The sequence below is a fragment of the Silurus aristotelis genome, assembly GCF_946808225.1.
Source record: "Silurus aristotelis genome assembly, chromosome: 7".
NCBI classification, from domain to species: domain Eukaryota; kingdom Metazoa; phylum Chordata; class Actinopteri; order Siluriformes; family Siluridae; genus Silurus; species Silurus aristotelis.
In genome coordinates, this window is record NC_139580.1 from 21,762,555 (window position 1) to 21,784,829 (window position 22,275).

General features: G+C 38.5%; 1 protein-coding gene across 1 annotated transcript; it reads right to left on the reverse strand.

Annotated features, from left to right (window-relative positions):
- Positions 1-882: 882 nt before the first annotated feature.
- Positions 883-22,039, reverse strand: arid3b (AT-rich interactive domain 3B). Its single transcript, XM_083546048.1, has 9 exons — positions 21,664-22,039; positions 19,846-20,523; positions 12,590-12,664; positions 12,180-12,252; positions 5,563-5,746; positions 5,203-5,453; positions 2,911-3,216; positions 2,714-2,803; positions 883-2,578 (listed from the first exon to the last, which is right to left on the reverse strand). Exons 1-9 carry the CDS (start codon positions 21,697-21,699, stop codon positions 2,445-2,447), a joined length of 1,827 nt encoding a protein of 608 aa, XP_083402174.1. The 5' UTR covers positions 21,700-22,039; the 3' UTR covers positions 883-2,444.
- Between the last annotated feature and the right edge of the window lie 236 nt (positions 22,040-22,275).

Sequence of the window (22,275 nt, forward strand, 5' to 3'; positions counted from 1 at the left end):
TAGTTTAACTACAATACAATGACCTAATGTATATTTGTGCATATACTAATGTAAGTTGTGAATGATTTGTAATTTTTCTTTAATAAATCTGGTATAAAAAAAATCCCGTATTCAATCACTAATCTTTAGTCCGGATTATATGTAAACCTCTGATGTGATCCAGATCTTACACACTTTTTATGAGTGTTCTGTAAATAAAATGAGTCAATATGGCTGCAGACATAATTCTAGGACCAAGATTAGTATAAAAAGGGAGAGTCTTTGTTTTGGCTCACCTTCTTACTGGAATCACTCATTTCCCATCATAATCCCAGTCATTACACAAGCATCCTTCACAACAGATCAGCAGATGTCGCTTTTATTCAAATCCCTTCATGTCAAAGTGGAAGTAGGGCAGCGGATGAAGCTCGATTCTGATGTACATTTGTTCCAGCAAAATGTCAATAATAGATATAACTATGATAATGTTGGGTTGTGATTTCAACCACAAAAATAAATAAATAAATCCTGTGGCTATGCTTCTCAGACCCCTTGACTCCACTTCGAAAACCACTGTTGTATAACATTTTATCATTCGCATAAATTAGTTGAATTAATTTTTCCATTTACTTACATTTTTTTTTTTATAAACATTTTTTTTTTTAACATCATACCTAATATTTTCTGGTCTTCAAAAAGATTAAATGCATTCCTTTATACTGCTGTCTCGGCTGTTTGTCGTGTTGTTGAATTCCGAAGACCCTTTACCTTTATGCGAGTACAGCCATTTTTATATGACTAAGAGCACACCGGAAATTACTACCAAATCTGATATAATTCAACCAGTGTACAAACACTGAAAAGAAAAAAAAAAAAGAATAACCACAAGACAGGCTCTGCATGACCTGTTGCATTAACTCAGACTTTAATTCTACTTTGTCAGGCTCCATGTGTAAATAAAGTACGAACACCAGTAAGAACACAGTAGAAATACAGTGTGATCATCTTTGGTTTTCAGCTGTGTGGTCATCAGATAAGTACAACAAACAGAGCAAATGGAGAAATCATCTGCACATCAATGACTCTTCTCACATAGTAAAAACAAGTTTTCTACTATTTCATTAATGTGAGGTATATTTTGTACTAATAACCTGAGAAAACTTCAGAATTCAAGAAGAGGTAATTTTTAAAGCTAATAGTATCTTAATTTACGGTGATTTGAGGAGCTGATAGATAAATCCTAACTCATACTAAATAACGGTAACTTTGAGGTAGCTATATTCACTTTCTTCCACTGAGGTATATCTAGCCTTGATACATGAGGCGCCTTGGTGCTAAAATAAAAACGGCTGAGATTAATTGAAATTCCTGAGAAACTTGCTTTCCAATATGGAAAGCCATTTGAGGGGAAAAGTGAAAACAAAGAGGGGGGAAAAAAAGAATTTGGGGCTTGTTAGTGTTAAAGTTAAGCACAAGGTCACTAAAACCAGTATGAATTGAGAAAACTTTTTTTTTATGAACAAATACCCTGGTCCTTCTTTTCAGCATTATTATATCATCTTGTTTGATTCATTTGGTTCCTAAGTATTTCTGATAACTGATTAATTCCTCCTCCTTGAAGGAATAAAGGCCCAGATTTAGGAGCCAGAATTGATCGTCTAATGCTGCCATCTAAATGATTGACATGTGGAACACCATCCGTCCCTATTGTGATCTTAATACTTTTTTCTTTAAACCAAACTCTAGTTTCTATGTAAAAATAAAAAGTTTGCTTTTGGCTTTGAAAATATTAGATTCAGTACTCAAAACTCTTTTCAAAAGCAATACAATACTTCTGGATATCGACAAACTAAAAAAAGAAAATAATAGAAAAAAATCCACAATCAATTCAAGTAAATACACAAAGTACAAAATAAAAAGGAAAAAAAAAAAGGATGATCCATTTTAAATAAAGCAAAATGCACAAAACCATGAAACTCCTATATCCACGGAACAGACAGAAATAGAAAGAAAAAAAGATCCAATCTGGATGCTTGGAAATCCACTACTGATGTGTCAACTCTTCGAAAGAACAGTACTGATGGCAAAATGTCAAACAGTCAAACACCTACTGTATGATTTTGGCAGAATATTTTGTGCCATGATTGTTTGCAGGTGGATGACTCTCTGGGCATAAATGCATAGAGGAAGGCATATTGCATTAGTATCAAATATCTAGAGCACAGAAATATGCTCATGACATTTTCATTAAAACATTTGAGGTATTCGTTGTAATTAGATCATTCTCGTGATCGTTTAAGTCCTGAGAGAGTCTGTAGCAGACAAGTGGTAAAGAGCAAAGCTCAACTGCATAAGCAGAATGAACCCAAACAAAAGAGGTAGACTTGGCTTTGTAGACCGTTGGACTCTCTGAGGGTGAGATTTTCCAAGAAAGAGAGTGCGAGAGACCAAGTGGCAGGTGGGAGCTAAGGAGAACCACTAGCAGGAGGCTCTGTAGAGCTTGAACCTTTAGAAGAAGAGGGGATGCTGGGATTGAGAGCAGGGCTCTGGCCTATAGGTGTAGCAGAGGCTCCAGAGGACTTCTGAGCATACAGTGATCCTGTATGAAATGTAAGCAATTAGCAAATTTTAGACTTAATTTTTTTTTTAGAAATTTTAGACTTAACAATACTTAACATACATTCTTATAACTATAAAAGTATTGCGAATATATAATTGCCACACACACACGCACCTGAGTAAATGATCCCATTAACCTCTACTGACACTGTGATACTTGCTGATCCATTTGAGGAGATGCTGAAAGACATATCCTGCTTTTCCTCTAGATAAGAGAAAAAAAAAAACATTGTCTTAACACTTAATGGCAGTAAATTATTCAGAATTCCCACCAAACTTGAAATACAGACTGGATGAAGACTGAGAACTCACCACGGGGGGTGCTGGTAGTGTTGAGGCGCAGATTAGCAGGGTTCACTTGTGATGCCATTGCAAGCAGGTTCTGCTGGAAGGCATGCTGCAGCAGCCTCTGCTGCTCCTCAGCCAGGCGAGCCATCTTTCTCTCAGGCCCCTCTATTGCAGAGGCACTAGCAGCCAGAGGCGACGCACCCATGCCGGTCTCCAGCCTCTCACGCAGTTGCTCCAAGGTGGCAGCCCGTGCCAGCTGTTGTTGGTGCCCTAGTGCCAGGGCCAGGGGTAAACGACCTGGCAGCATGGAAGCTGGCCCATCTTCAGGAACTAAACATTTAAATGGAAGAAGAAAAGCATGATAATGACTTCAAAAGCATTATTTACACAAACCTTTCTGATGTCAAACAATAACAAAACATAATTAGAATCACTAGTTCCCTAAACATATATACCCACACACACACGTACATCAATCAGGCATACCTTTATGACACAAAATTATGACCAGTGAGTGAACACACTCATTACTTATCTCAATCCATTCCACCACAATTTATTTATTTATTATTTAATCTGTTTACATGCTGTTTTTTGCTCCACTTGACTGCTGCTACTGCTGTTTTTGCACTGCACTGTGTATGTTTACATATAATCTTGGTTATAGTTTTTTGTAGTTCTCTTTGCACAGTATTGTATATTCAAAGTATACAGTAGGTTAACTGATCGGTGCTATCTTGTGTTATGTGTTTTGTGTTATCGGTCTGTCTGTCCTGTTTTTCGTCTGCACTGTTTGCACTTGGTTGCACTCGATGCACTTTATGTAGCTTTGTGTTGTGTTGTAGCTCTATGTTGTTTAGTGTAGCACCAGGGTTCTGGAGGAACGTTGTCTCGTTTTTACTGTGTACTGTGTACCACTGTGTATAATAGAAATGACAATAAAAGCCTCTTGACTTGACTTGAGTAAAACTGATTCTCTCTTCATTATGGCACCTGTTACTTGGTGGGATAGGTTAAGAACAGTAAGTGAACATTTTGTCCTCAAAGTTGATGTGTTGGAAAGCAGGAAAAAGGTGCAATGGTAAGGATTTAAGCGAGTTTGACAAGGGCCACACTGTGATGGCTGGACGACAGGGTCCAAACTACAGCTTTTGCAGGAGTGTTCCTGGTCTGTAATGTTCAGTATTATAAAAAAATAGGCCATGAAAGAAAATAGAGTGAACCAGAGACAGGGTCATGGGTAAAGGTTGACTTAGTGGGACAATTTTTTTATTTTTTTTATTTAATCAGGCACTGGCTGGTTGTGCTGTAAATTAGGCAGGTGCATCTGACTCACCAAACTGTGCATATAGATGCTGCGCTTGCATGAGAGAACATAACTCTCTCCTACCAACAGGTGGCAGTGGTGTGTATTCGGCATCCAAACAGGAAAAAACGGAAGAGCTACAACTGTAAATATATAAAGCAAGCAGAATTTCCACCTGCAGCGATCATTGCTAACTGGATTTGTGTAGCTTTTTTCAATCATGTTAAGTTACAAAAACAACAAGCGTGTTCCGTTTTTTCGTGTGCACAATCGATAAGCTAAATAACCAATTGGAGTTCGCTTTCTCAGCCTCTGATTTGACATACAGAAACAGCTGACATGGTCCAACATATAAATAAATAAATACATATATGTTTAATTTAAGCAATGTTCTGCATCACATATTAATTAACTGATTTGATTAGATGAAGGGGAGAAAAAAAGAAAATCACATATCATCATACATCAGCCATTGGCTGCCTGATTTCTAAATATCAACATTGGACAGAGAAAAACCCATATCGGTTAACCTTTAGTCACGGGCAACCAAGACTCACTGATGCATGCGTGGAGCGAAGGCTGGCCCATGTGATTTGATCTAACCGACAAGCTACTGCATCTCAAATTGCTAAAGATTAATGATTGACAGGTCTGGACTGTTTTAGCAGCAAAAGGTGGACCAACACAATATTATGCAGGTGGTCATAATGTTATGCTGATTGGAAACCATAAAATTATGCTTGGTCAGTATATACATATATATATATACACACACACATACATATATATATATATATATATATATATATATATATATATATATATATATATATATATATATATATACACACACACACACACACACACACACACACACACACACACACACACACACACACACACCACAATAGATTTGTTATGGTAAACTAAATTATTTAGTAACTGAAATATTTGCATTGTAACCTATAAATCAGCCATTTAGTTTAAAATAAAGCCAGCTGTGATCCTACCTGTCGCTTTCTTAAGGGCTGGACCTGGTGTGCTCTGCAAGCCGTTATGCCCGGAGTTGGGCAGGTGCATTTTGGGAGGCGAGAGGAGGTGAGGTGCACCACCACTAGGGGAAGGAGAGAAGCGGTACAGGCTGTTGCTGTACCCAGGCCGACGGCCTTCTCTGCGGTTGCTGTCGATGGCAGCCTGCAGCTCTCCAGGAGAACTGAGTCCTTTCTTCTCACATTCATAGGGGTATAGGTACTTCATATACCTACAAAGAGAATACATAAGTAGCAATCAGCAAACAGTGTTACAACCCGATAATACAACCCTTTAAACATGCGACTGAAAATATAACTAGAAATAATAGATGTTCTTACTGTGTGCGGAGCGTAAAGGCAGCACTGGTGATGGAGGTGGGAAGGTTCAGACCTTTGGTGATCTCTCTCCAGATTTTTTTATTGATCACCTCCACCAGACCACCTTTCTCTGTCACAAGCTTATAGAGCTTATAGAGGTCTAGAACCTGCTTGGCCATGATGGGGATACGGTTCACTGGTGTGCCTGAAAACAAAAATAGGTGAAATTAATTTCTATTTTTTCAAAACAAACACATTTTTCTATGGTTTGGTGTGCAATTTTCCGTTGATCGCTTTATTCATCTGCAAATGTTAAAAAAAGAAAAAAAAAAAAAAGCTTCTGGTTTCCGATATGTACTCTGATGTAGTGTATTACACAGGATTGGGGGGGTTAAATCGCAGTCTGTTAGCTTTAACATGACTGTATGTAGCTCCATTTAGGGTGAGTCATAGAGGAATTACAGAGAACACTAAGCTAAAACCATAAAAGCAATAAAAGCTCAGACTTCAGATTAATTACTGTTTTTTCCAGACTATAGGTTCCACTGGTGTATTACATGAAAAATCCCTATACCAAGCAATTGTTTGCATGCTTAGTTGAATGGCAACTGCTCTACTATATGTTTACTTTGAGTGTTTTACTGCAGTGCAATATTTTAAAAGCTTTACATAAATTTGCATAGTGTTGTTTATGGTACAATTGTGTGTGCATCCTTTAACAGCATTAGTATTTGTTAGTATATGCATGTGTGTTGAACACACCATTAGGTAAATACAGAAATTCAGGCTGTGAGTGGACATCAGTTGTTCTTTTGTCATTTCTATCTGTTCAGTCAAAAGATTAATTCAGAGATAAATTCAGTTAAATTCAACCCAAATGTTGTCAATGTCATGCCAATGTCCAAAACAAACAAAAGTCTAATTAAACAGCCCAAAATGGTTCATAATAGCCAATTCCGTGTCATTTTAAAATGTTTGCAAGTCATTGTTTTAAAAAATTATTCTTTCATACTGGAAATCTTTAAATTAGCCAGAAAGGTTCTCAATAAAACTCACTGACACACCGATTCACCGAATAATTAACAGGAGTAACAAATCAAGTTCAGAACTTACATAGTTACAAATACAACCCAGTTTACACAGTTAACTCGTGATTAATCGAAAAAGATAAGTAATTATGGTGTTTTCAATTATGTAAATCATCAGGACACCAAACTGAACTTTTGCTATGTTTCCACACGGATGGTTTAAAACGCTAGATGTGTGCATCATGACGGTTTTTGGTACTTGGTTTGAGACTTGCCGCATCAATAAAACAAATCTTTAATAAATAAACATTTTTTTTTGGTGGGTTTAATTTTTGAATCAGTAAAAAAAGGACGTTGTGAATAAATGCGTTGTGTTGTTTAATTTCGCCTCTTTTATATATTTAAATTTATATATACAGTTTTTAATTAAATGGTCAAAGAGAAATGTGTGCTGCATTAAACACACGTTAACAAAACTATAAAAACACAGTATAAAACATGCAATTACACTTGCATACAAAAAAATCTGTTTGATAATTATGAAGACAGCTGTAGATACCATGTACTGTTCAGACCATCAGTAGCAACTACATAAAACGAATGACTCATTGCAATTGTGACTTTTTTAAACTTAGTAACACTTTAAAGAGACTGAATCATTCATGAACAACGCTGTCTGGCTGAGAGTGCTAGCAGCAGGAAGATTATTCCATAGGCCCACAAACAAAACTCATTTGGAAAAACTGAATCCATTAAATCCGCACAAACCCTCCCCACACAGACCGGTAGTTTAAATATGCAAGAAACAAGGAAAAGCATAATAGATAAATGGATAAAAAGAAAGACAGGTGGGGAGAAAATATCATTAAAGCATGTGCTGTGCTGCTCAGGTCAGCTTTCCAATTCAAGAATCAAAGCTAGTGTGTGCTAGGAAAAAAGACTAGGATTACTCTCAGATCATTTACAGGAAGACAAATATCTGAAGCAAAAAACAAACCCACATCAGTGCGATAGAGGGCAACATTCTGTGCATTGTACACATGCATGTACTCTGTGTGTACATTTACATATTAACTGTGAACCATAAGCTCAGTCTTTGTATAGACTGATGTTTTCTGAGCCAATGGAAAGACTGTAATGAGTCTCAACTGGTGGTGGTCAATAAACATTTTAGAGGATGAAAATGCTACAACAGCTGTGCTACTTCTCCAGAAGCACAACTGCTTTAACAAATGTGCTTTCCTGCTTGTGGGAAAGAAGCATGAAATGTGGACCACAGTCACCTTTAAAATAAATCTAATTCAGACAGCACAAGAAATCTCCTGAGATACTGCTATACATGTTTAACTCAAGAGATGATGCTGCACTCTGTTTCTCTAAGGTTTTAATAGCACCACAAGCTTTTTTCTTTGCCTCTGAAGTCCTGCTCAGGAATATGCCAATATTCATGATGTGTTCATTTACCCAGAGAGCACTCCATGATTTAAAACGGCAGGCTTCCATGACAGGGTCCAGCACCCCCTGGGGATGGCAAAGGCAAGCTTTGAAAACGCGTTATTTAATGTTGGGGATGACATTACCCGTTCATCAAACGATCAGTAAACAGGCATAAGCTCAGGGTTAACCCCGGGTCATAATGGTAGGGCTTGAGAACAGGTCAAAGTGAGGGACGTAAAGTACTATTATCAAGAGAGGGATCGTGTGGCGAGTAGCATAACTAAAACCAATGACACTCCAGTGCAGTGGAAAAGCCATTCAGACCTTTTAACACCAAGAAAGCTTCTATAATAACCTTTCCCTGGCTTTAAACTTATGACTTTTCAACTAGTCACATTGCCTATATTTAATTAATTAGGGATTATTTGTTGTGGGTGGGGGACATACAAAAAAGACAAACTTCTTAAACACACACACACACACACACACACACACACACACACACACACACACACACACACACACACACACACACACACACACACACACACACAACTAAATTTCTAGTATTGGTCAAAACTGGATACATGCAGTAAAAAACTAGTAGGTATTAAGAACTTTTTCTCATTGAGACACTTTTTTACTGATATCTTCTTCTTTTCTTTATTGCTCAGCAAATGGGAAGAATCCAGTGAATATGACCTGTGGTCTATAAAGTGAGGAAACAGCTGCCTATTTTAAGAGGCTTTTACTCTTTAATGAAGAAATATCAGGCACAGTGATGGCAGTCGGCTCAAGGAAATACCACACTCTGACTTAAACAATGCTTGTCTTTCTTACTGTAGAGTCAGTGGTAAGGGGCACAGGAAATGCAAGGACCAGGTCAGACATCCTGCATGATATGGTGGATGAAGTTGTACAAAGGCCAAACAGCTAAGGGACAAGTTAGGACAAGATCAGTCAGGATTAAAAACAGGACTGCTGATCGATGCGCGCAGTAATGATAATGTGGAAAATATCAGATATTGCTATATAATGAAAGGGATACTATTCCGTGGTAAAAAATTACAAATTTCAAATGAAAAAATAGATAAATGTAATCTGGGCATTTTGGTCATCTAAGGTAAATTATACCTTACTATATGTTATTAAAACACTGAGTGATAACTAGTATTAACTGGTAGATATGCTCGAGTAAAGATGAATGGGTATATTGTTTTAGATTTCTGAAGGTTATTTTGTTTTTAATATATACTCCTGTATCTCTGCTTGCAGCATATTTAAAACAAGGACAAGGGGGTTGGTAGATTTAAGTGCAAATTTCCATTTGAACCTATGTTCATTTAAACCTGAAAATGGTTTAACCCCCATTTAAATTTTAGTCCACAGGTTCTAAGCACAGGCCTCTCCATTATGTCACAATAGTATCTGCCGCTATGTTGTAAGAGCTTGACAATGACATTTAATTCGAGACTCTCATCGGTCTACCTAATAACTGGCTGTGCAAAAGGATGTTTATTTTTCATATTATATTTCAAGTCAATAATATAAACATCCCAACCTGTTCTAATATCTGATAAAACCTGTATCCTTCTACTGCAATCTACAGCGTCAGACACAGGCTAATATTAAGGTCATAAGCCAGTATTACTGATACAAAGCCATTTGCTATACATGGATCCATTAAGACGTGTAACCAGACATTAATCTTGTAGACATAAATTCTCAAAACAATTACATGTAAACCTACATGCATGCATGCGGCCACCACCAATGCTGTTGCTCTGCTGTTTACCTACGTCAAGAATGTATTTGAATTATGGTTAAAAAAATAAATAAATAAATAAATAAATAAAAAAACAAGGGCTATTTTGCAAGTGTTCCATAAAAAAAGATTTAAATTTAGCTAGTTATATTTTTGTAATTATCTTAAGTGTGCTAAAAATGAAATAATGGTTTAGATTTGATTTTAATTTAAGAAATGTGACTGCATGATACTAACGTTATGCACTGCATATAGCCTTAACATTTTAGTAGCTCTAAAAGCCCAGCCTCGTGAGCAATACAAATATCAATTGACAGTGAGTACAAAGGGCATGGCACAGTCCACCTCTATCGGTGAAAATTAAATGATTAGGGGAAAAAAGAAAGAACGAGAAAGAACGAGAAAGAAAGAGCAGACTAAAGAAGCAGGAAGAGGTGGGGGGAAATGCTTGTCCTTACAAAATAAATCTCTAGCAGATCACCATAAAAGTTTAGAGTTTGGGAAGGGGAACCGCCGAACGCATAAAAACGCAAAGGAAATCCATTCAGCAGGATGTCAAAAAACGCACCAGAAAAGAATAACAAGTCTCATGAGAGCAAAAGACAAAATGTTCACAAAACAGGACATACCATACTTAACATTAACTCAGCACAATATATATGACCAACAAATCCATTTTCCACTGAGCAACAGGAAAAGGCATATGCTGAATTCTTCACAATGATGAGATGCATAATTTATTAACACACTTAACAGATAATGCATTTGTGCATGTCTCTGTCTGTATGGGTTGGCTTGTTGTAAGTAAATTATAATTTAGTTCATAAACCTTTTTGTCCAGTGTGTTGAGAATGATGTCATTTTGTCAACCGTTCACAATAACTTGCATTACCTGCGCCTGCATTTTATACATTACTTGGTCTTCCTCCATTAAGTCACCATTAACTTGATAAAATTACTTCTCCATCTGCTTTTTATAGAATCCCAATGTTCTCTTGTTGTCTCATTTCCTTTATATCAAAAGGTGAGTCCTTACATTTTAGGAACTCATTAATCTTCTTCAGGAGGACAGGAGGCCCCTTAATCCACCTCTCCCCCTCTATCTGATCCCCCCCCCCACTCCTTTTGGCCCCTAGCAAGTGAACACCCCACCTGCCCCCCACTGCGTGCACACACACACACACACACACACACACACACACAGAACCTCACCCATCTTGCCTGCAGCTCCTGCTGCTCTCCTCCTCCACTCTTATCAGGTTTCAGTCATTTTGACAACTAGGACAATGCGTAGAGGCCCATGAGTATCGAAGTGTGTATGTGAGTTTCATTAAGGGGCACTGTTTGACTGATTCAAATTCCTGAGATGATCAATTGGGACAAAGAATGGGAGCTGTATTTCTACAAGCAATCAAAAATGCAAACTGCTCATGACATGATAGGATCTGCACATTAACCCCAGAGGCTTCAGTGACGAGCCAGATAATCAGAAATATTGTTTTGTTTATCTGTGCATATCTGTTTATATGAAAAATCTTGCTTTAGCTGCAGGCAATACTAGGTAAACTTTAAATACTGAAGAGGCCCTCATTCTGCCCCACTTTGTGTGTAGGAAAAGGAACCGATAAAACAACATCCCTCAGTTTCCTCCCTCAAGTGGGCCACACTAAACTTGCACGACAGGAACAACTTGAGGATTGTTAGAAACCCCATTTTTCACTGTCTGGCTCAACTAGCATGTCTTTCACACCAAAGCAGTCAAACAAACATAATTAATCATGAGGAGCAGACCCCACCGACAGACTTTTGGCGTGATCTCACATTTGCCATTCGCCCTCCTCTATTACACCTAACTTCTTGACGCCTTCAGTTACACACAAACACACAGAGGGCTGGGGAGGGGTGGCACACAGGCACAAACAGCTCCCCATCTGGTTAAGTTTAAATCCTATGGTAGGGGTTAACAGCCTTGTCAAGCTGTGTCCCTGAAAGCTTAGCCTGTCTGATGACGCTACCAGGCTCATCTCACTGTCACAATATGACAATCACAGAGGCCGAGTACATGTGAATCCACTTAGTTATCTCCTGAGACTGGCCCTTGAGTGAGTTGTGTGCTATGTTCAGTCTCTAACCATCATCAAATGATGGTAGAGTGTCTGCTTTTACCAACATATGACTAAAAACATTGGGTCATGTGATGTGTCAGGACTAAATAAGTGCATGTCCTTAATACACACAAAGGAGTTTTGGACTGAATGTGAAAAAAATCTTAAATCCTAAAGTGAGATACTGTATTTGGTTAAATAGTATGAACTGGTTTGTGCAGTGTAAATTATTCAGTGCTGTTGGATTTAGGTTTAGAACAAAATGTTCAAGGAATCAAAGTTTAATGAATCATGTCAACTTACCTCTTTTCTGCATGAAGGTGAACAAGTCATCTAGAAAATCTTTCCTGTTAGGGTCACTGTCCAGTTCATAAAGCTATATATTAAAGAAAAAAACATTACATACAGTATGAGTTTCTCACAACATTCTTTACAGCAGCATTACTATAAAGTAACTAACATCTCATAAATACAGTCATGGACTTTGCATCCTTGTTCATTTTTGATCACTACAATACATTGCCCATATGTTGAATGAAATAAACTGACAGTCTGCTCTGCCCCTTTTTAAAGTATGAGCAATGGTTTTGCATTCACTTTGTTACAACATGTTACCGTCTGGGCACACAGGCCCTTCAGATAACATTGTGAAACTGGGTCAATATGTCACTGATAAGAACATAACAGCCATGACTTTCAGCTCTTAAGTTTACCTTGGCAAAGTCTCTAGAGGCCTCCCCTCTTCCTCTCCCTCCATCGCTTTCTTCATTCCAGCTTGCATTACCGTTCTGTAGGGCAAGAGATGCATTTAACACTGAAAAACGTAGAAGAGGAAGTAAGAAAACTATCTCCCATAAGCTAAAGACTTAATAGAAAGAAAGGTCAAAACCAGGAAAAACAGACTAAGGACAAAGAAAAGGTACTAAATTAGCACTGATCTCTAAACATTAGAGTGCTCACCGTTTCCAACTGCATATAAAAAAAAACTTGTGGTGATTCCTGATTCTTTCTTGTAATTTTTATTATAATTCTTTTATAAGTAAAGGGATAAGTCATAAAGGCGTAACCTATGAAACAAACACTTAAGCTTCTACTTATATTTCGGTAAAGGTTTTCAGGCACTTAGATTATAGGCATCTCCTTCAATTTCTTGACGTCTGCATCATCAGTGCTTCTCATGGCATGTCTCATAAAGCACTTCTAAGCTCTTACAGTTCCTTTGCGCATATACTCTGCTTGATTACAGGCTGTCCAGTTTGTCCCTGAGAGCAGCTATAGAAACAAGGCAGAGAGGTAATAAAGCAGTTTTACAGGAGCTTCCCTCCATCCCCCTCTTTAATATGCTAAGTGAATCACAGCTGGGGAGAGAATGGGATCTTCAGAGTTTATAGCAAATACACACCAGCTGGGCCCACATGAGAGGAGACACTCGGCAGGGGAACTGTAGAGGACAGACATACTGTGTGGTATTGTTTGTGTGTGTGTGAAAAAGAAAGAGCGGGAAGTTTGTGTACATATATACTTTATAAGCCTCAAAGACATTGAACATAAATTATGAAATACTGATAAGCAGCACTGATGCACTCAACATAACCAAACAGGAAACTTTAGCTGTACATGCACACTCAAGAATCAACATTTCATCAATGCAAAGGTGTTCAACTGCCATTTTTTATGGCGCCGACATGGCAAATTGTTCCACACACACACACACACACACACACACACACACACACACACACACACCATTATCTCACAGTCAAGACATTTATAAACTGTGCATGCTGTTATCAGGGTTTTGCCTCACTAATTATATTAAAGAAGATGAAGTAAGAGGGCAAATTAGCCAAGAACAGATGACCATCAGGGTCAGAAAGAGGAAATGAAGTCCCCATCCCCCATATCAATTCAATAGAAACTACATGCGACCATGTCAAATAATTACTCTGGGAGATGGGACAAACACCTTATGTTACCAAGTGTGAATGCACTGTGTGGGAGTTGAGTGCATACAGAGCAACATCCTGAAATATGATGAGGATGTGACTTTAATTTGCTTTCTATAAAAAAAGTGGCAAAATAGTTAGTGTGTATTCTAAAATGAACTCTATTAAAATAAAAAATTACATATGTTTAAGGTTTCAGACATTTCTGGGTTTTCAGATTTTTCCTGGTTTGATTGGTGAGTTCACAAGAAACCTGGAGCTCACCAATGAAATCAAACCGTGAAATCCACAATCAAAGAAATTAGTTTAGCATTAGATTTGCACGTTTTAAAAAAACTGTGATCAGTGTACTACTAGCATTCACACGAGAAGCTAATCATTTTAATCCAACATTTGGAATTTAAACATTTCCCAAAAAACAAAAACAAAAAACACTGATTCATATTCGGCAGAAAATATTTTAGAACTGTTCCAGTAGTATAGCAGTACTGTCTTCCTTTACTTTACGATCATTCTCTTCCTCTGAATTTCTATATCCAGACAGTGAGTCATAGTCATGAAATTCCTGCCACTAAAACCAACATATAATCTTCAATTTACTCTAAATAAATGTAAGCCGAATCATATGTCCTACGTGCCACTGCTGAACGTTAAGCATTATTGCTGTATTGAACTCTTTGGTGTATTTGGTTACTGAGAGAGTACTTTAATCTCACAGATTTTCTACCAGCCTACTTACAGAGGTTCTGCAAGGCAAATTGCTAATCAATGTAAACCTTAATACAAAACAATGCAAATATATAATCAATTCAATGAAGGACATAAAATAAACGACAACATTTTTCAGCATATAGAGATCAGCATGGGCAGAAAAAAAGTACACGAGACGTGCTGCAAATTATACAGTGGAAGCGTAATAACAGTGTTGAAATTTACTTTATGACAGTGTTACTTAGTCTCCACACAGAAGAAGAGCCAGAGCAGACAAAGGGCCATAGAGAAGCCTATAACTGCTAATCGAGAAGTCGACAGCTCTTTGAAAATAGACTGGGTGTTACATCAAAGAACAGATAGCCTTTTAACAAAATGGATACAGATGAGAATATCCCACTGTCCACCACAATCATACTGCTTTTCTTTAAGGCTAGAGATTTGAAAAGAAGTAATTTATCAAATAAGGGTCTAAAACCTTCCTAAGTGGAATTTGGTGTACAGAAAAAAAAAAATCTAAAAACTGCAAGAATCTTCAAACTTTCTGAATCTAAACAACCTCAGTCAGGTCAGGACAGGCGTTGGTGGTAGATGTGGGGAGGTGTATAGACAACAAACATTCTAGACATTCTGAGTGGTAAAGGAAATGGACAAGGAAATAAATAGCAGCCTCCTTTGCTTCCCCAAACTTTCTGCTCGATTACCACCCCCATCCATTACTACTTCAGTTACATTCAATGAACTTGACTAGAAAAGGTCACAAATCACAGGACAACATGGCCACTCCCTCTATTCTTTGTTCATGCAAAAACCCCTGGTGAGAATTCTCACCGTTTCAGGAGAAGAAACTCCTAATGCCACTTGGAATGTTTCCTTTGGGCGGGTCTGGACAATCCAGACACCAATATCATACCCACCACCTCCCACCCCCCCCCCAACCTCACATACTCAACCCAAGCCGTTAAACATTTTTACTATCAAATACCTCAGATTCAAGCATTTTCTCACTTCACAAACTAACGGCACAATTTACAGCACACTACTAAAAAGTCAAGAATACTTAGAACATGCCAACAATTGGTATGGTGTGTAATGATGACATTCGGTAACACCAATGCAACCATTTAAACTCTCAAAAATGCTACCAGGTCTACGCTTAATGCAGGCAACCAAAAAAATGCTAGGTCTTAATGACGAGTGCTGAACAGAATGACCAGATCTATCACACAGATGGCTGCACTTTGCATTGACAGCAATGATCATAGGACCCAAGAGAGTTGTTCAGCATTAACGCCTAATAATACCTCTCAATTTTACTGAACTGCAGAGAACACGAAGCGTATGATGACAATTGAAGAAAGAAAAAATGAGTGGAAATGCCATTCTTTGGAATAACGTATATGTTACATAAAACCTGCAGCTAAACCTCATTGCACTTTAGTTACACCACGCAAAATTCACATAGACGGTAAATACACATAAAACATCAGTAAATGAAACTAAATCAAATTTTTATTTATAGCTGCATCTATCTAAGCCATCACATCATCATTAAAACCACTGCAACAATAAACATCAATTTAATAAGAACGATTGCTCACAGCTCCCGAAGTGACGATTAAATAACAGTGTTTGGCTAGACGATTTTATAGCCTACAAAAAGACAGCTTTCTTTATATTCATTCTTTCACAGGAGGAGAATAAATCTCTGAATGTGATCAAATTATTTGCCTCGATACTTCTTGCTAAGAGTATTTGGCTGTAATTCAGCACAAATGTGTCTCAGTGGCCACTGAGCCTGATTAAACTAGCATTAATCATACTAGATTAGCATGCTAGGGGCCAGAAGGTTGGGTGTTGCGTCATTGCGAAAGAGCCTACAACTACTGCGCACGTGTGTGTGCGTGTGTGGTGTCCACAAATAACCACATTCTACCTATGAAGTTTGTCAGGTAAGCTCTAAAAACAGTCTGCTTTATTATTGTGGTAATAGCATACAGAATATTTACAAGTTTCACCCATGTGCAAAATGTTTCCATTACAAAGGTGCCATTCTGCAGCTTTTCATACACTGCTTAATCTCATGACTACCAACAGGCTATTCCACCAGCCATATGCATGTGACTTTAATTAGCAAATTCATCTCCATGGAAACAACAAATAAAGGAAACCAGAATGCAGGTTTTTTTTTTTTTTATCTAAACGCTGACAATTAATTGGGTGATTTCCTAAGGATATAAGCAAACATTACCAGGGTTTCCAACACTATGTAGGTGTTTACTGATTGACTTGTCCTTTAAAGTGTGAAAAGCTTCAAAAAGACAACCCCCACCCTCATTTGAAAATGCCATTTGTGGCATCTGTTCTCTTTTGTATAGCCGGTGCCATCAAACCAGCCCCCCTCCACACTGCAATCTGATACTGTCACCACTGAAGAGCATCATTAAATACTAAAGAGCAGACATGAAAAGGCAGGATAAAAAGAAAGCAAAACAAAATGGAGACAATAAAGGCAGGCGAACAAATTCCTAGTCATCAATAAATACCTCCTACCATGGCAAAGCCAAACCACATGGCCAGATATCCATAAAGCATACATTAACAGAGAAAAGACTCTCTGTCTAAGAATTTTTATAACAACAGAACAACAGGAAAATATGTTTAGACTGAATACATGGGGGAACCCCCTCCCCCGCACAAAATATATTGGTTTTTTTCTAGTCTAAACACATTTTTGTTGGTCTCAGTATTTTTTATGGGGATGATAGATGAGACCTGAAACCAGCAACGCTCTGTGGTTATACAAATTATTAGATAGACATGGAAAAGTCTATTCTCTGTTAATGCATGCTTTATGGATATCTGGACAATATATATCTTGTATTAGAGCAGTTACATTTTGGTGCTTTGAATATATTCTCTCAAAACTGACCACTGGATTTTCAACATGGCACCTCGTGGCAAAGAACTCTCTGAGGATTTGAGAATTTAAAATATTGCTCTTCACAAAGATGGCCTAGGCTATAAGAAGATTGATAACACCCTAAAACTGAGTTACAGTACAGTGGCCAGGGTCATACAGAGGTTTCCCAAGATGGGTTCCACTTGTAACAGGCCACGCAATGGTCGATCAAATAAGTTGAATCCTCGTGCTGTGCACCAGGTGCAGAAGCTGGCTTCAAAAACAGACTGATAAGTGCAGCCAGCATTGCTTTAGAGGTTGTTGAAGCAGAAGGTCTGCTTGTCAGTACTCAGACAATAAGGTGCACACTGCAACAAGTCGGTTTGCATTGCCGTCATCCCAGAAGGAAGCCAAATCTGAAGCTGGTTTACAAGAAAGCCCGCAAACAGTTTGCTGAAGACAACCTGTCTAAGAGCATGAATTAATGGAACCATGTCCTGTGGTCTGATGAGACTTAAATAAACTTGTTTGGCTCAGATGGTGTTCTGCATGTATGGAGTCTCCCCTGTGATGAGTAAATTGTGTCTTGCCTACAGTCAAGCATGGTGGTGGTAGCATCATGGTCTGGGGCTGTACAAGTGCTGCTGATACTGGGGAGCTGTGGTTTATTAAGGGAAAAACATGGATTCCAACATGTACTGTTACATTCTGAAGCACAACATGATGCCCTCGCTTCTGAAACTGGACAGAACGCCAGTTTTCCAACATAATAACGACCCATTGCTGCTGTAATGCAATAACTTGCCCCACAGGATCAATAAGTTATATCCAACTCTAAGTCTAAGGTATATATTCTCAAGGGACCATACTATAGAAATAAAATGAATTAAATTGATTAAACTGATTAAATGAAATGATATATTTTAGAGTAGTCAATGTACAGCTTGCATAGTGGTACAGATTTACTGTCCTCTGAAAATAACTAAACATAGTCATAGTCAAAATAGCTGGCAACAAAAGGTGAGTACACCCTAAGTGAACATGTCAAATCGGTGTCCAAAGTGTCAATATTTTGTGTGAGCACCATTGTTATCTAGCACTGCCTTAATCCTCCTGGACATGGAATTCACCAGAGCTGCATAGATTGTGTGTGTATGTGTGTGTTTCATTATAAAAAAAAAAAAAAAAAGAAAAAAAGAAAAAGAAAAAAAAAGACACACCTAACTAATATTGGGCCAATGTGTATTTCATGTAACCATATTTAAGTTAAGCTGTAAATGAAAGTAAAATGTATATTTGAACAATGTGTTTAAACATTAGGAACAGAATGTGGACTGCGGTATGCATACTAACTGACTGCTTAAACAAAGCTAATAAAACCCCTCCGATTAAATCATCTCTTGTAATGAAGCCCACATCCAGCCAGCAAGACAGGAAATGATATTGCCCACACCCACCATTATCCTATAAATATACAGCGACATGGGTGTGACCAAAACATCAGACTGCTGCCCATCTACATGGAGCCTCACTTCCTGCCATAATGGCTTTATTGCTGGGTGACTCCCAGTGACTGCCTCTAAAACACAGCTTAGTGTGTCTAGTATCAGACTGAATAAAAGAGGCTTAAGTTCTATATCTATATCTGTATATAAAGACAATACTACAAATTCATTGAAACTGAAAACAATGCTGTAGCTGGTGTATCGATAATTTATATTAGTCCGAAGCTGCAAATTGAATGTTTGTCTTTGATAATCGAAATAATTAGAAATGTGAAAATGATCATCTCTGCTACATAAAAAGCCTTTTTGTACTTAAAAGCTCCCCCCTCCCCCCAAATAGAATTATATGTAATGTAATTAATGTAACAAATGTAATTAATGCATCATGCTAGGTTAATTGAATGTTTATAATTATCCAGTGTGTTTCTGTTTCAAATGGTAAAGAAAGCAACAGTTATGAATACAAAAATATGAGCTCATAAATCTTCTTCCATTTTAAATAAAAAAAATCTATACTATAAGAAACTTTTTGCAGTGAGACCACCGCTGCATATAAATCTCAGTAACTGGTCTCTTGTAGCAGAGGCACGTGCCTTCAACAACTTGGCCTTGTGTCTGACAACACAGGCGGCGTGTCTCTCTGGACAGAAGCCAAGACAGCAATACATTGCCAAGTATCTGTTCCAAGAAAGCACTGCTAGCCAGGAAGAACAGAGGAAAGTAAGAATGTGGGAGGAAAGAGAAAATGAATAAAAGAGTAAATAAAAATGCTTAGTCTGTGACATCAGACTTATAAATACGATTTTATGGTATACCCACTTTTCATGCTGTGTGCTAATTTTGTTTTTACAATAGTGTACTTCAAACTTAAAAAAAAAAAAAAAAGATGTGAACAAAAGACAAACCTGTTTGATTGAGTCATCAAAACTCCAGTCGGCAAGGCCATTTGGCGTATTGAATGCATGCTGCTCAGTCGGGGATGGACTGTCCTCAGGCTCATCCTTCACTTTTGGTGGAGGCGAGCGGGCTCGCTTTTTCGCAGCTGATGAAGAGGTAGCGTAGACTGGGAAAGGGTACGGAGCAATTCCCACCCCTTGCTGCTGAAGAGCCAGACTCTGCTTTCTGAGAAACTCCAGCCCCTCTCCTTCTTCATCCTCACTGTCATCCTCACCATCCATCATCTCATCGTCATCCTCTTCTCCAGTTGAAGCCGGTCCCCTGTTCACCTCCTCCTCGTCCTCCCCGTCTTGCGCAGATTCCACACTACTTTGTGTAGAAACCCTGGGTGGAGGCCCTTGGCTGCTTTTCAGCACTTGATCCCTTGAACTGTTGCTAAAATATTCTGGGTTTATTGGTATTCCTTGGGCACGGGCAGAAGCCATGATGGCATGTTGAGCAGCGAGCTGCTGGGCATACAGGATGTGGGCTTCACTCAGGTGTCGCTCTTTCCTCTCCATGTCCAGTTTAGCTTGCTGCTGCCTCTGGAGCTGCTCCATAACGGCCTCGAGTTTAACACCAGCCACAGCACCGAGGGCGGTCTGAGAGAAAGCTCCTGCCAGGCCACTATCCTGAGATAAAATGGGCTGAAGACACAGACGTCATTAATTTGTGTAGTAGACTTTTTTATTTGAGCAGTTTTCCTGTATTTTTGTCTAGACTAAAAAATTTTTTTAACGAGGGTATTACAATAAAGGGGTGAACTGTTTCTCTTAAAACAATCCATTTCACCTCTTCCATTATGTTAGATTGTACACTCAATCCACGATTGAATATTAATATATAAGTCATGAATTCAGAAGCTTGGAGTGACCGTGAATCTCACCGCTTATATAATTTACTTAGGGGGTAATCAGACCGAAGGCTAAATCTCTTAATAACTCCTTACTGTGTAACTCAAGTCCGATTAAAAGTCTGTCTGCCAGTATGAGAGCGCCACGCAGGATCATGTAATTATGGCCTCTGGGCTACACGCTACGTCCAAATGGGAGCGATTACGGATTTTCAGCCTCCACTTAGATAATTTGGCGATTCAAAGGCATAAAACCCATAATACCTGACTTTGTCTAGTTATATGATTAAAATAAAACAAAGAATGAAAACGTCGTGCAAGATTTTAAGAAAAAAACAAAAACAAAAAAAAAAAACAGGCACGTTTGTACTTTGACCCCGATCCTTGGCTACTTGGCACCAGTGACCGGATGTCCGGCCAAACACGGTGTCTCTGAATACCTACATTTAAATAATGTATCCCACATCAACTGCATTGTTAGTGTTACATTTGTTATATCGATGTTTTAAACGAGTGCATCAAACAGACGATACATAAAAACTATCCGGCGGCGGCTTTGAAAGTATGGCGTATTTCCAATCACCCAGCACAGGGAGGACAAACAGCCGAGACGCGGCGGTGGAGTGTGTTTTCACAGAAAAGTGTAACAAAACCCCACTGCTTATTTCCCCCCCCCAACACAATGAAATTGTTATTTGTAACGACTGAAAGATCCAGGAGAGTTGTTCCAACTCGAGGAGACACAAAACTCCTGCAGCCATGACGTGTACACAATAAATTTCAGCGACATAAACTGCGTATATAAAGTGGATAAATTAACCAAAAAAAGCTTTCACGTGTAGAGAAAATTTATGAATTCAATTTCCAAACTTTATGGCTCTTAGAGGGCTGGATGTATAGTACAACAATATTAATCATACTGAGTCGGGCTCACCGTTTGCGCCTTGCTGCTACTGGAATTGTCCACCATCCCTCTTTCTCTAAACTAAACTGGGTTTTTTTTTCTTTCCCACCAAGCCGTCCGTCTGTGCTCGATCAACACGCCCAGCCTGCGTGCATCCACCCGGGTGCTTAATATTCCTTGTGATAAGCCGCTGATAGTCCTCTAAAGTGCTCCCAAGGAAAAATAAAATCGATGTTAGGATTTAGGGGGTTTAAAAAAAAAAAAAAAAAAGAAAAGAAACAGGGGGCCAGCCAAAGGGAAACGCACGATGACCTGCCCTCCTGAAGTGGCGCGTACATTGGGACTCCCACACTCCCCTTGGTGTTTCTCCACCCACACACCAGCCAGAGTATCGCAGAGCCCGCCTACAGCACTACAGCAACAAGTAGGCCTTCCAGAGACAGTGCAGTCCCACACACCATTTTCACACTTCTGTTGAAACGATTGTTGGAGCTGCATCCACTACAAGCACCACATATTGACAGACCAAACAATATTCTGATCAGAATTCACCATCCTTGTCGCATCTATGTCTTCATGGATCTTTGGTACATTTTTTTTTTTTTTAGGAATCCATGCTTTTATGTGTTTTATTTTTAAACG